Source organism: Fonsecaea erecta, assembly GCF_001651985.1.
Source record: "Fonsecaea erecta strain CBS 125763 chromosome Unknown Scaff3, whole genome shotgun sequence".
NCBI lineage: Eukaryota > Fungi > Ascomycota > Eurotiomycetes > Chaetothyriales > Herpotrichiellaceae > Fonsecaea > Fonsecaea erecta.
The window spans coordinates 1,387,046-1,401,362 of record NW_017387246.1 but is presented as its reverse complement, the minus strand read 5'-3'; the positions used below and the strand labels follow the sequence as shown (position 1 = coordinate 1,401,362).

General features: G+C 54.0%; 4 protein-coding genes across 4 annotated transcripts; 1 reads left to right on the top strand and 3 right to left on the bottom strand.

Annotated features, from left to right (window-relative positions):
* Positions 1-8: 8 nt before the first annotated feature.
* On the bottom strand, positions 9-422 carry AYL99_03745 (hypothetical protein; the record flags this gene model as incomplete). The annotated part of the gene is made up of 1 exon (XM_018835259.1): positions 9-422. The coding sequence occupies one exon, from the start codon at positions 420-422 to the stop codon at positions 9-11; it is 414 nt and encodes a 137-aa protein (XP_018694909.1).
* A 5,542-nt stretch (positions 423-5,964) lies between these two features.
* Positions 5,965-9,074, top strand: AYL99_03744 (hypothetical protein; the record flags this gene model as incomplete). Its single annotated transcript, XM_018835258.1, has 3 exons — positions 5,965-7,853; positions 7,920-8,067; positions 8,121-9,074. The coding sequence occupies 3 exons, from the start codon at positions 5,965-5,967 to the stop codon at positions 9,072-9,074; spliced, it is 2,991 nt and encodes a 996-aa protein (XP_018694908.1).
* Positions 9,075-10,451: 1,377 nt separating this feature from the next.
* AYL99_03743 (hypothetical protein) lies at positions 10,452-12,365 on the bottom strand (the record flags this gene model as incomplete). The annotated part of the gene is made up of 3 exons (XM_018835257.1): positions 10,452-11,502; positions 11,562-11,691; positions 11,747-12,365. 3 exons carry the CDS (start codon positions 12,363-12,365, stop codon positions 10,452-10,454), a joined length of 1,800 nt encoding a protein of 599 aa, XP_018694907.1.
* Positions 12,366-13,171: 806 nt separating this feature from the next.
* AYL99_03742 (hypothetical protein) lies at positions 13,172-14,020 on the bottom strand (the record flags this gene model as incomplete). The annotated part of the gene is made up of 3 exons (XM_018835256.1): positions 13,172-13,366; positions 13,429-13,596; positions 13,652-14,020. 3 exons carry the CDS (start codon positions 14,018-14,020, stop codon positions 13,172-13,174), a joined length of 732 nt encoding a protein of 243 aa, XP_018694906.1.
* Positions 14,021-14,317: the final 297 nt, after the last annotated feature.

Sequence of the window (14,317 nt, the reverse complement as noted above, 5' to 3'; positions counted from 1 at the left end):
CAGACCAACTAATCCGCGAAACCGCTCAGTATGCCCCCGATGACAACGCCCACGGGCACAAACATCCAGTGCGCCCACTCGTTGCCACCGATCTGGCGGCGACTGATGAAGCCGTCGGCGACGGCGACGCCGGTGCTAACCCATACCATGACGGTCAGGGCCTTGCGACTGCCGTAGTAGGCGGTGGAGATCAGGGCGGTGCCGAGTGCGATGGTCCGTGCGCCCTCGAGCATCATCACGCTCTCGACCAGGTGGCCCTCGGGCGTGTCTTCGATCGTGTTGGCCCGCGCCCCCGGGTGCGGGAACTGGAACAGTGCCAGCGCCGATCGCGGATTGAACAATGCGTTGACGCCCAGACCGACCGCCATCAGGCCGAAGCCGCCGATCGCGATGGGCAGGTAGCGGGATTGTGAGAGGGGCATGGTTGGTGAGGAATGATGGGGGTGGTGTCTGCTATCTGGTGGGTTTTTGGATTTCCAGGTCTGTGGTTTAATTTTGCCTGGATTTTCTGGTCTGGAGATGAGATGGAGATTAACGAATCCGGATTGAAAATGGTTACGTCGAGTAAATAGCCTGATGGATAGATGTTGTTGACGTTGGTTAAGAGTTGCGAGAAACAAGTACTTTTCTCCTTGTGTGCAGATGTCGATTTAAGTGTTACAGCTTCGATAGCAGGTTGGTCGGGTTTTGAAGCGTCAGCGCTTGACCCTCGCTAGCGATCCTTAGGGGAAAGTGAACGATTGCGAACCTGGTACGAATACGAAGTTCTGAATCTACGAAGCTGAGCTGACCGAGTAGCCACGCTGCTGATTGGCCAACTCCCATCGGAGCTTATCGATTGGCTGTTGCAAACACTAGTAACGTGACTTGACCGGATCTTAGTTATCCCGCTCCGAATCGATCCTTGCCATCTCCGCCACTGCTAAACTCGGCTTTTCATCAACAACTCCATCAATTATCAACAACTCCCTCAAATCTTCATCAAACCTTCATTAAACGGTCTTAGTCTGTTTGTCTAGTAACATCCATTCGTCTCTGAAAAGCCCTCTCAAAAAACCTCTGTAAGCTCCACGAAACTGACCGATTTACAGGCCACTTCAATCGCCCCTGATTAGTCTGAAACCTTCTCCTCTCCTCCACTCCAATCAATCCTTGGCCCTTAAAAGGCCCTGCTGGCCTTGGCAGATGCACAGAATCTCTTGCACGGCCATTTAGACCCCTTCAAGACACTCGCTGCGGACCTCAACCCAAGCGAAGGCATCATGGTTGCCCACCGTACGATGAGGGTCGCCGGTGCCCCCATCTTGGGGAAAAAGCTGACTTGATTTACAGCCCTGGAAAACTGCGTACCTCATCTCGGAAAACGTCATCAGAAGACATGGTTTCCGCCGCGCAATTTGCATTGGCCGGTAACGCAAGGAAATCCCCTCGTGCTGTCGGTCGCTGTCCACTTTGCAGCAATGAGCCGCGCTCTGATTGAAGACCCCCCAAAGGAGGAGAGAAATTTTGCTGAGAAATGCTATCAACCTTCCACAGCTTCCGCACGAGGCTGGAAGCCGAAGCGGCGAATCCGAGCGACGGGCTTCTTCAGGCCCTGGCCTGCATCTGCACTACAGAATCGGTTATTAGGGAAAGCTCAGAGGTGACGAAAGAGCAGGCATGGAACTCGTTCTCTCTGCGTTGTCGTGGTCTGCGAGCGGCGCTGGAACGTCGACACGGGTGGGACGTTCCGCATTACTCACCTGCTTTGGCGTGGAAATGACATGGTGAGTCAGAGAGTGCAATATTCGATACACTGACCCAAGCCGCCTTTCGGTGAGACACAGCCCATCACCAACACGTTCATAACTGCCCACAGAGAACATGTGCTGTCAAATGGACAGATCTCTGCAATGTGGACTCGGTTTTCGGTTCACTTGCTGGACGAGACGGAACGGCAGAGACTGCTAATGGCAGAGGCAGCCTTCACTCAAGCTCAATGAGATCACTTTTGCACGCTTGAATTCATCGCCGCTTACCGAAATTTCCACACCGTGGCCGTCTATAGACGACGATACCCTCTTGGTAACCTCCATCCCGTGAGCCTGTTCCTTCCTGGCACACCGACCTATCGAACCCTGCCGGCAGATGTGCCCAGCGTTGTCCGTCCGATCATACCCATCCTGCTCCTCCATATCGTGCTCTGCGATCTCCAAAGCGCTTCTGCTGAAGAACTGGTCTACCAGTACTGGGCGTGGCAACGCAAATTCGATCGGTGCGACGTCGAGCTGTACAGTGGACCGTCGTATCTTCTGTATGCGATTGGCATGTCACCAGACATGAAGCGGTGGTCCGACCCTAACCAAATGGCTCTCTTGCCACCGTTTTTGAGTGTTGAAGTGCGCTTGTCGGATGCCACGAGAGAAAGGGTGCAAGCGAGCCTTCCTTGCCTTCGTCAAGTCGGCTTTTTGGGTCAAAGTCGTCGACTGGTGGGCGCCCTGGGATATGGAAGCAGTCGTCATTAAAGAGCTGCTTGAGTGACGATATCTACTTTAATACTGCTTTCCCTTACCCCTGGAGGGCACGAACTCCTGGATGATCAGCGTTATGGTGGAAAAGGTGGGTGATGCCGAGAGACCGGCGCACCCGAGTTTGAAACCAAACGTACACCGTCAAGTAGCTCATACGGGGTGCAGACGCAGGCCCATCCAGGCTACTTGCTGCAGCCAAAGCATGGCATTTCTCTCTTTCTTGCTTACCAGATTCCCATGCACGGAGTATGTGGGTGGTCGAGTACATCTGCCAACTCATGCTCGTGGCCTTCAGCCTCCACAAAACGGCTCAAGCCTGGTTTCAGCCTTGCTCGCACCTTAGATGCTGAGCACGAAGCACATGCATGGAGGTGAAACCCCTCTACCAGGATTCATGCTCGTTCGAGCCGCCCTGGCCGCCACAGATACCTTCCACACGTGCTTTCGACTTCTCCAACTAGGTTTCACAGAGCTCCCGGCTCAGATAATCACGCTGGAGCCTTTTCGCAACGAAAGAAAACGCGAGATGCCGAGTATCGTCGTGGAAATCACTATTCAAGGCTGTCTTCGCAGTCTCATCAATGGACTTCATTGATGAATTTCAGGTGGCCTTACTTCACGCTGGACAAGTCTTCGGGAAAACGAGGTCGAGAACTCCGTAATCTTATGCTGATCTAACTTGGCCCCTTGACCCTTTCGAGCGTTCAAGTTACAAATAGAGTTAAGGGCAGCTGAAGGTGTGGCACGGGTCGCAAACACGATGATTTCCCCTTGTCGCGTCAGAATATTTTCTGCTTCTGCTTTTTCGTCTTCCAAGACCTACTGAATTCTTCCAGTGCATTCGTGCTCATTAAATGATTTCCAGTCCTCACTTGGTACTGGAGGCCCTGGGAATCAATATGCGCGTACGAGCACTGCCGTACATGCCTATCCGAAAAGGGTCTGTTCTCCACTCAATGGGATGGTGTCATCGAGACTCGGTAAGGCGGGATCGGGAGACGGACACTCGCTTCCCTGAGCTCCGTGCTCCTTCGAGGGGCCTGGTACCTACCCAAACCGGCGAGAAGGGACCTCAGAAATCAGTGGGCCGGGTCAAACAACGATTTGCACGCGATGTCCCCAAGGTGGCCAAATAGTAGTAATCATGAACGATGAGCTGACCATCGCGTCAAACACCAGTAATCTTATAATAGGACAGATAGGATGTGACTGTGTGTGTGTGTGTGTGTGTCAATGGAAGCGAAGCACCATTTCTGGATAAAGGGTCACCGTCGAATCAATGGTCAAGTGCTTTGATTTGGCTCCTGCCCCTTCTCGTTAGACACTCTCACATGCATGCCGAATCCAGGAGCTCACCAAAACACGATGCAGCTCGAGGGCTTCGCGGAGGGAACACGTTGATCGTGTTTTGGATTGTTTATCAAAGAGTTTCGATGCGCAGAAATTACGGAGTATAAGAGGAGCGAATACGACGACTCGCAACTTCCCATTGACGATCTTCAAGCGGTGACGTTTGCTCGCTGACGTGTAACGTGTAATCTAGAGATTGGGCAGAGTCGGGGAATGCTGATCGCATCAGCAAAGCCCCTGCCTGGTGATGGAAGTTGTGAGCCCTTTGTTCGACGAGACTTTCTCGAAGACTGTCAGCTTGACGTACTTCAGCCAGCGCTTGGGAGGATTCACTACTGGGTACTATTAGGATGACCGGTCGCCAGACTCCTGCTGTATCCGTCCAAAGGGCTAGTCACACGGCACGACACCCGTCTCAACGTCATGCCCACTGTTCAAGGGCTACATTTAACCACTCTCCCTGGGGCAGAGATCGGTCACGCTCTGCAAACCCTCAAGTGTTGTGGTGATCAAACGGTTGCTTTGTTCCACAGAGACGCGTCTCATCCGCGCGCGAGGGTCCAGTGAGCTGCATCAGATCGCAGCGGCAAAGCTCCATCGCAAAGCCTCGCAAGACGTTGATCCAACGTGCTCTCCCTGCATTCGGTGGCTCAAATCTGGAGGCGTCCGCGTGCGAACCTTTTCTCCTCCAGATCCAAGATCTTGGCGTTATTGCTGTTATCAAGTACTTCTGCTCCTGCATACTTCGCCCCGTGGACCTGCGTCGTCTCGCCCTCTGCAAGATATGGCCAAAGAGGTTGCTGCAGGAGGCGGTTCTGTCGGCACTTCGGAGAGCACGGCAAGAGAGGGCTGGAGAGAGCCTCGTTTCCACATGACGAAGTTTGTATCCTTTAATTAGACATTTGGCTAAACGGATAAAAAGATTGAAGTTGCGAGGCTGAAATATGGCAGGGATGTTGTGGTAGGATGAGAAAAACGTGGCTCGGTGGCTAACACCCCTTGGACCCACTAGCCCCTTAGTGTGTCCATAAAGGGCCTAATGTTTAACCTAACCTGGGTTAGCGCAAACACTATGCGACGCGATAGGCAATATCGATTCAGGGGGGGAGAAGGTGTGGACAGAGGTTCGCGCCCGTACTAGCCTCTCTCTTTTTGTTTGCTCAGAGACTTGCGAGACGTGAAAGACTTCATGGCTTCATGGGGTGTCCGCCACCAAAAGCCACTGGTCACCCTGAGATTGACACCATGACTGGGGCAGGCGTAGTGGTACGAAGACCGGCTGGACGGGCGTATCGAAGGCACAGAGTATCTCCTTCTTATTATTCTTCTGTGCCACAACAGAATGTGTATATACTGCGTGAGTGACAGGTCCGACGTCTGGACCATTATTGAGGAGATGAGTGTATAGTCTCGGCCATCTTGTTCAGGGCAAGTGAAAAAGTTTGGTTCTGGCATTATCGGTTTCCGAAGTCCCGTAAGCGACAACAGCCCCGGCCCTGATGTGTCTCAGTCTATCATGACCTTGGCCGTTCTGGGCTTGCGAGATCAAATCTCCCTGCTGGTAAGTTTGTCTTGTCCTCTCCCGCGACTCATCAACCTTTCCACACCAGAACGTGGGCGCCCTCTCGTCATGTGGGATCTCGACGCCTTGGCTTCTCCTTTTCCCTGCGCAGTCCCAATCTCCCGAACCGCGGCGCACCTACGTGATTCCCCAGTTGACCAGACTCTTTACTCCACAAGTCAAACCGTGCTGGTCAGCCACGGCTTGCACTGATACCATTCGTGCGCCCCTGGTGGTGCTGGGCTTCCTGGCACCTTCTCGGCCAAGGTGGAGACGATCTTGCTTTCTCTTGCCCTCAAGAAGTGGTAAGATAGGTCATTCGGTGGCTTTGCCCACAAGCGAGACTCCGGCGCCATGGCTGATCCGACGTTGGACCCGGCATATTCTGCTACAAGTTGAAGAGGCTTCCGTTTTCTCCTGGCCTTGATCTTTTCTGCTTCAAACCTTTGTCTTTCGTTCAAACCGTGACTTTTTTTTTTTGAAAGCTTTTGCTTTCGTCCTCTCGTTTTCCATTTTGTCACTCCTTTTTCGTGTTGATCTGTTATGCGGTCGCTTCTATACGCAGCGGCATTCTTGCCGCTGCAGACGCTCGCCTGGTTTGGCAAAGGCTCAGATATCGACGAAATCGTGGTGGTGACCACGACGAGAACCATCACCGTTTGTCCCATTACCGAAGCATGGACTTGCGGGCCCGATTATCCGACAGCGCCGTGGCAGGACTGGACCGGCACAGTCACCAGCACAGGGTCGGTGGTCTCGCCTACAAGCAAGGGAGATGGTGGTCACGGCGGACATGATCATTCTGGAACCCCCAGCTCGTCTTCCTCCGTCTCTGACCATCATGGCGGCGGTGGACATTCGTCGGGCTATGGAACTTGGACCTCTTCATCGTCGTCCAGCACCAGCGCCGGTCCTTCCGGAACCCCAAGCTCCTCAAGCCCGGCTGGAAGCCCAACCTCATCTAGCCCTGCTGGTAGCCCAACCTCATCTAGCCCTGCTGGTAGCCCAACTTCGTCAGGTCCATACGTAGGACCTAGCTCATCGACCTCATACGGCGGACCCTCTGGCCCGTATGGAAGCCCTAGCTCCTCAAGTCCTGCCGGTAGCCCGACATCGACGAGCACCTACGGAGGCCCAACGAGCTCGGCCGATCCTCCAGCTGACCCTTCGTCGAGCAGCTCTACGACCTCAAGCACGAGCGGTCTCCCAGTTGATGCTACATCGACGTCCAGCTCCGCTAGTTCGACTTCGAGCGATTCTCCGGCCGACCCCCCGTCGTCCAGCAGCTCTGTGACCTCGACCTCAACCTCTAGCGATCCAGCCGCAACGTCGTCTACCAGCTCTGTAACCCCGACCTCTAGCGATCCAGCCGCAACGTCGTCTAGCACCACCACCTCTGCCGCAGACCCTCCAGCAGGAACATCGAGCACAACTTCGGGCACAACGTCGTCTGACCCAACAAGCAGCACTGTCTCGCCTGCCGGTTCCTCAACCACCTCATCCAGCGCGCCCGGTACCACCAGCTCCTCAAGCAGTGATCCTCCGGCGAGTACATCCTCCTCTACCAGCAGCGTGGATCCTCCAACCACCACTTCAACTTTCAGCAGATCATTCTTCCCCACCACGAGCTCAGTTGATCCAGTCACGACTTCAAGCCTCACCAGTACCAGCAGTCGCAGCGCCACTACCACCTCGTCTTCTACCTGCGCACCGTCTCAGACGTTGTCTGCTCTGCCTGAGCAAACCGCCTGCCCGGACAACACCGCTTCGGACCGTAGCCAATGGTGCGGCAAATCTGTTGGTGACGACACTTTGGTACCGTACACTACCAACCAAGTCAAGCAGTTCACCCTCACGATCACGGACGCCGACATCGATTTCGACGGCACTGTTCGACCGGCTTTTGCAATCAACGGTGGAACTCCTGGTCCCGCCATCGAGGTCAACTGGGGTGACACTGTCGAGGTTACTGTCATCAATAACCTGGTTGACAACGCCACCACGATCCATTGGCACGGCATCCGCCAGTTCGGCACCAATGACCAAGATGGTGTTCCCGGTGTTACGGAGTGCGCTATCCCACCTAACGGTGGCTCACGTACCTACACCTGGATCGCTTCGACCTACGGAACCGGCTGGTACCACTCGCACGCCCTGTCGCAATATGGCGGTGGTATCCGAGGACCTGTCATCATTCACGGACCTGCGACGGCTGAGTATGACTACGACATGGGCCATGTCATGATTGACGAGGTCTTCAGCCAAACCATCTTCCAGATGGCCTGGAACATTGCCCGTCTTCGAGGCCCGCTTCCTGCTGCCGTCAACTACATGGTCAACGGAAAGAACTTGTCTCCAGATGGAAGCTCTGGAAAGGCAACCCAGTGGACAGTCGAGCCGGGCAAGAAGCATCTGTTCCGCATCATCAACAGGTACGTGTTACTCCAGCTTTCTTGGTGTATTGAGCCCAACGTGTGGCTAACTCTTTGACAATCCAGCTCTGCTCAATCTTCCTATATCGTGCACTTCGACTACCACACGATGACGGTCATCAGCTCCGACTACACCCCGATCGTGCCATACACAACCACCAGCCTGTACGTCAACCCCGGTCAACGGTACAACGTCATCGTCGAGATGAACCAGGTAAGTAGCACACTTTGGTGACACAGTTGATTTCTTATCTAACACACGGTCAGACCCCTGGCGCATACTTCATGCGCGCCATCACTCAAACTGGCTGCGGTGAACAGAACGTCAACACTGGTCTCGGCATTGCCAACCCTGTCTTCACGTACCGCGGATCATGCGGCACCCCGACGTCCGAGACTCTCACCATCGCCCCGGCCTCTGACTGCCGCGACGAGCCTTTGGCCAGCCTTGTTCCCTTCGTCAGCAAGGATGGTGGCAGCGTTGACGACTTCACCGACACTGCCAAGCTTCTGCCTGGTGGCAACGGTGGCTCTCAAGTTTTCGACGGTTACGGCCCGATCATCAGATGGTACTTCGGTGGTCTCCTCGACCTTAACGGCAACTCGGCTTCCGTTCTGGGCAACCAGACCATCGGCGTGGACTTTGAGAACCCGACGCTCAAGACCATGGCGGAGCTCCCGACCCTCGGCTTCAACAGCTCCAAGTACTCGAACGCGGTGGTACTGGACGGCCCGGCAGGCGACTGGGTATACTTTGTGATCCAGAACAACTTCCAGACGTCGCACCCGATCCACTTGCACGGCCACGACTTCTCGGTGCTTGGCCAGGGCAAGGGTGTCTTCTCGGCCGACCAGGTGTCGTCACTCAACTTCGCTAACCCGTGCCGTCGTGACACGGCGCTGCTCTATGGCTTCGCCGGCCCCGGTGGTGTGGCCCAGAGCGGCTGGACTGTCATCGGCTTCCAGACCGACAACCCAGGCGCCTGGATCATGCATTGTCATATCATCTGGCACGCCGACGGCGGTATGGGTCTGCAGTACATCGAGCAGCCTGACGCCATTGACGCCGAATCCTACTGGTCCAGCCAGGGCTTCCAGGATGAGTGCAGCTCCTACTCGAACTACCAGACCGGCAACGTCGAGGGCAAGCTTAGCTACGAGGCCGGCATCAAGCGTGATCTCCAACGGCACCGACACGCCCTCAAGAACAAGCACCACTGAATGTGAACGATACGGATGGGAGAGAGAGAGGTTAGCGGCACCGAAGAGAGGAGATGCTATGTGAAATATTGAAATATTGCAGGAGCACAAGAGGAGGAAATATATTTTTAACGTATGGGTCCCATGTAAAAAGAGACATTTTTACTACTATTTTTTTCACAACCTAACTTGTGCGCAATACAAATCCAATCAATCAAGCTACATACCACTATAGTCACAGAAGCCGGCAAGTCGCCGCAATGTGTGCCTGTCTATCCATTCATGCATATAGGGCCCTCCCGCCCACAACCATCATCAACATCGACCGGTACCTTATTTTTGACGTTGGCAAAGGCAAAACTGCAAGTGGCCGAACTCCTGCGATAATGTCATGCCGTTACCAAAGGAATAGGAGTGTGGGTGTGTTGTTCTCCTACAGCAGGTTGTTTATTTGACTGAGCGAGGGAGAGAGCGGGAGAGGGAGGGACGCACCAGCTTCTGTCTGCTCTTTCTGATGTGGTTCCGGCAAGCAGCAACATATAATTATACTACGACGTCTCGGAACGTTTTGCGACATTTACCTACCTTTTCGTCCTTTTTTCTTCCTGAGCCCCTCTATATGTGGAGGTTGGCTGCTAATAGTGGTAAACATATCCTTCGAGCAGATACATAATTAACATATGAACGATTTCAAATTGCTTATCCACGATCTTTGTATAGATATCACCTTGAAAGGAACGAGACTCAAGGAGACGAACCGTCAACGGCAGCCGCTACTTGAGACTCGGTTCAAGAAGAGATGGGTGTGAGCCTCTCATTCCTGACACGGTATGGTGATAGATACGGAGTACCCTTCTTTCTCCCTCCTGATCCAGGGGCAGTTTGTTGTGACCGGGGTTGAAGAATTGAGTCCCAAGCGAGGCGCGCGAGGCGGCGCCACAAGTCTCAGAAGGACGAGGAGCGTTACATTTCGCTTGCCCGGGGGCCGGGCCACGTTGCCGTTGGTTCCGAAGCTATTATTACATGCTCAACGAAACGGGGGACCTTGGGGGGTCGTTTGAAGAGTGATTTTGAATGCTGGTGCTCAAGCTGAAGGGAAGGCTTACGGTTATGTCGACAGCCATATACTGTATCACGAGCTTGATTTGGACATTGAGGTGTTTTTTTTTTCGCACTGAGGCAACCCACCCATTCGAGGCTCTCAGATTTTAGGTACGCCTAGCAAGTCTCTTGAGCTGCATATGCTTCATGAAAGGGCGGCGCCCGAACCAACACCACGCTTTTGAGCCGTTGAAATGCTAGCAAAGTGACATTCATCTACAGCCTGGCCAAGTCCACGCCCGATGACAAGAGTTGAGATTCAGCCCCAGACACCCAACCATTTCTTCTTCTAAACATCTATCCCATAGCCGGTATGGCCTCCGTGCCGGGCTGTTTCGCTTTCTTCACGTTCTTCCACTCGAGAAAGCATGCCGCGATGAACGCCATGCCACCCATGGCGATGGCGACCCGGTAGCAGTCCTTCAAGGCGTATACGTAGGCTTCAATCACTTGGCGCAGTTCGTCTTCTTTCCCAATCTTTGCCAGTTGGCTGCGAATCGCAGTCGCACCCGTGTTGATGAGGAACTGTGGATCGATATCTGGTGCGTACTTGGCAGTGCCGCTGACCAGACCGTTCGAGAACACAGACTGCCCAACAGCGATGAAGAGTGCGCCGCCGAGCGACTGGCAAAACATAAGCAGCACAGTTCCTTGGGGAATATCCTTCATGGGTAGGGCAGTCTGCACCGCCACAAGGGGGAGATTGAATCCAAAGCCTGCTCCAAGACCCGCGCAGATCTGGTAGCCGAACCATTCGCGGAACGGCGAGTCGATGGTCCAGGTGCTGATCAGGCCATATCCGATTGTCATGAGCGCACTCGCCCCGATGAGCAGCGGCGTGTAATAGCCAATGATGGTGACGAGGATGCCGCCGAGGATCGAGGTGAGAACGGTGGAGAGCATCAATGGTAGGATCTGGATACCGGAGCGGGTGGGCGAGGATCCCTTGACACTTTGTAAGTACAAGGGCAGGTAGTATATAAGGAGAAACACGGCTCCACCGAAACTAAACACGTAGCCGCAGGAAGCAATCAGGGTTCGCTGGGTTAAGAGTCGTGGCGGTATAGTAGCTGCTTCTCCGAGCCACCACTGGGAGATGCCAAACAGGATCAGAAGCAAGCCTGCACCGACAAAAAGTCCAATGATCCGAGAACTGTTCCATGCGTAAGTGGAACCTCCCCACTGGACTGCCAGCAACAGACAGATGATGCCTGGAATGAGGATTCCCGCTCCTATGAGGTCGAGCTCGAGAATGCGCTTGAGGATCGGCTTCTCGGAGAGTTTAGGGTCTTGAGGGATATGGAGCACCAGCAGGACGACGAGGATGGAGACGCCACCGATCGGGAGGCTGAATAAGGTCATCAGCACACATAAAAGATGACATGGGTCCAAGGGAACTTCGCTCACTTGATGTAGAAGCACCATCTCCAGGAGACCTTGTCTGTGAAGACGCCTCCGAGCAAAGGCCCAGCAACACTGGCCAATCCCCACATGGCACCAAACAGTCCAAAAACCAGGGGTCGGCGGATCAATGGGACTATTTCACCGTCGTCAGCGCTTGGATTCAACATCAGAGGCTGTGTTTGACTCACGAGAATGAGCAATAATCACCAAGGATCCCGAGAAGATTCCGCCTACGCCGATGCCTGCAATAGCCCTCCCAACAATGAGGGCAGTACTGGATGGGGCGACAGCACAGATCAAGGAACCTAGCTCGAAGACGCTGATAGCGCCGAGAAAGACCCATTTGATCTGGAAGACCTTGTAGATGCGGCCGAAGCTGGGCTGGAGGGAGGTGCTCGTCAGGAAGTAGGCGCTGCCATACCACCCGATGTCGTTGACGCTGTTGAAACGGTCGGTGATCTTAGGAATCGCTGTGGCAATGATGGTCTGATCGAGCGCGACGAGGAAGACGGCGAGGCAAAGGGCGACAATCAGGGTCACCAGCTTCAGCCCGTGGGGATAGTTGCTCCTGTCCTCGGTCTCGTCTTCAACTTCGATCTGTTCCTCCTTCCCCGTCTCCTTTACCGAGGTGTCCGTGGTGGTGAAATTTGTTTCTTGTTCGACAGGCGGTTTTTCAGCCAAATCGACAGATGGCGCGGATGAACTTGATACGGAATCCCTCGTGTTCCTGGGGGAAGTTTCCCCTTGACCCGAGGGGTCTTCCGGCATAGTCTTCGTTGGAGCCTGTTGATCGTCTGGAACCCCCATTGCGTCTCCTACAAGGGACCGAAAGGTATCACTCTAAAGTTTGAGGCGACAGAAGATCAAAGGGAAGCACATATTCCCCAGAGACGCCCTGCGTATATAACTTTGTCGCCATGAGAAAACTTAGTTGCGTATTTCACTCCAGACTCTGATACGAAGCGGGGACTAGCCCAGGCAGCATTTTAGCGTCTGGGACTGGGTCGGGCATAACGAGCCGAGTGTCATTGACAAATGCGGCTCGATCAAGGTTCCAAGAGCGTCACCCCTAGATGAATCGGAAGGAAAAAGAGCTAGATGACAGGCTGCAAGGACGTCTTCCGTGTCCGGACGAATTTCAGGAGTCAAGGGGTCATTGCTGGGGACTCGGATCTGGAACTTTATGATACCGAGGCGGCGCATCATTGCGCCGGTTGTTGTCACGTGACGCCATTCGCGCCATCAATACCACATATTAGACATGGGCGAGACCAACAAACAAAGCGACACGCTTCTTCGGGTGGATAAGGCCTCATGTCCGCAACACCAATGACCCAAGCATGTTCAATGCTCGGAGGTTGTCTCTGCGACTGAGGAGCCCGGCAATATCAAGCGGAATGGAGGACAAATGGAATGCAAATTCGGGAAACGAATTCAGGCTGCACGGTGGTCATTTTGGATCTCAATCCCTGCCCTGCGTAATGTTTACACGCTGCAAATTGACTCAAGTGCAAACAAGCTCTCGTGGAGAAGTCCACGCACGTTCCGCTTCCCCCAAGCCAACGATATGTACAATCATGGTCGGTCACCTCGCAGTTGTATTGCTCCAGCGATCATCTCTGCTCAAATGACTCAGTACCTACACTCTCTGCCTGATGCTCGCCCTTCAACAAGGGATAATGACCCTGAATCTCGCCTTTTTGACTGGGTGTTGCTGGCATTTGGACTTGTGCTGGATCGCCCGTGGGTGCAAGAGGATACGGCGTCGATGGTAACGATTCGAGATACTTCTTGTGTTCTTCCTTAGCCTGTCCACCAGAAACGTCAGCTTCCGCGTAGCCCTCGCAGATTCTCATGCTGGCAGTCTTACATATGGGAGCCCACAGTACGTGCACCAGCAGACCTGGGGTTTGTCCACATTGATAAAGATCCGCGGGTGCCCCAAGGGACCGCCGCCACCGTCACAGGCCACGCTCTTATCCTTGACCCAACGGACGGGTTGTTTATGAATGAGCTCGATCGCAGCGTAGGGCCGGGGCTAGAGACAGATCTCAGTATGCGCTGACGCCCAAGATGTATGTAAATCCAATTACCTGAGCTTCCATGATCGTCTGTTCAAATCGTGGACCTGTCATTGCCAGCTCTCTGGGCATCTGACTCCTAGACCACGGCTTTTCCCTGTTAGGTGCCTGCATAATCCTGGCTTTCTCTCCCTCTGACGCCATCTCTTGAAGAGGTGCATCTCGATTACCCCTCGCATCAACCGGTATCTCATTTGTCTTGGACACGTTGGGAGTCAGTTTCCGGCCAGAAGGGTCATTGGCTTGTTCGAAGTTCTCGCCGGTTCCAGGACCTTGTCGTAGCAGTCGTGTGGTGGTTGCCAACTGTCTCGAAGACACCCGGGCCGTCTGAGCCACAGTCCGATAGAGTTGCCGCTTCATGACCGGCACGATGGAAGCCATGGTGACAGAGATAGAGAGGAGTTGAGCACTGCTGCGCAGTTGAAGAGTTGACAGACGTCGAACCGGAGGTGATTGAAGCTCGATCGTCGACCAATCGGAGAGCTTTGTGCTCCGCTGTAGCAACCGCAGAAACTTCGCCGTAGAAATAGGGTGGAGCACCGATGCTCTTCGCTTTCAAGGCAACGGTCGCGCCGCGTACGGTCTGTGAACTTAGCAAGCACTCACTTCTAACCTCTGTTTGCAATACGTTGTGAATAAACCATCTCGACATAGAAACAAATACAGGAAAAGTCCACA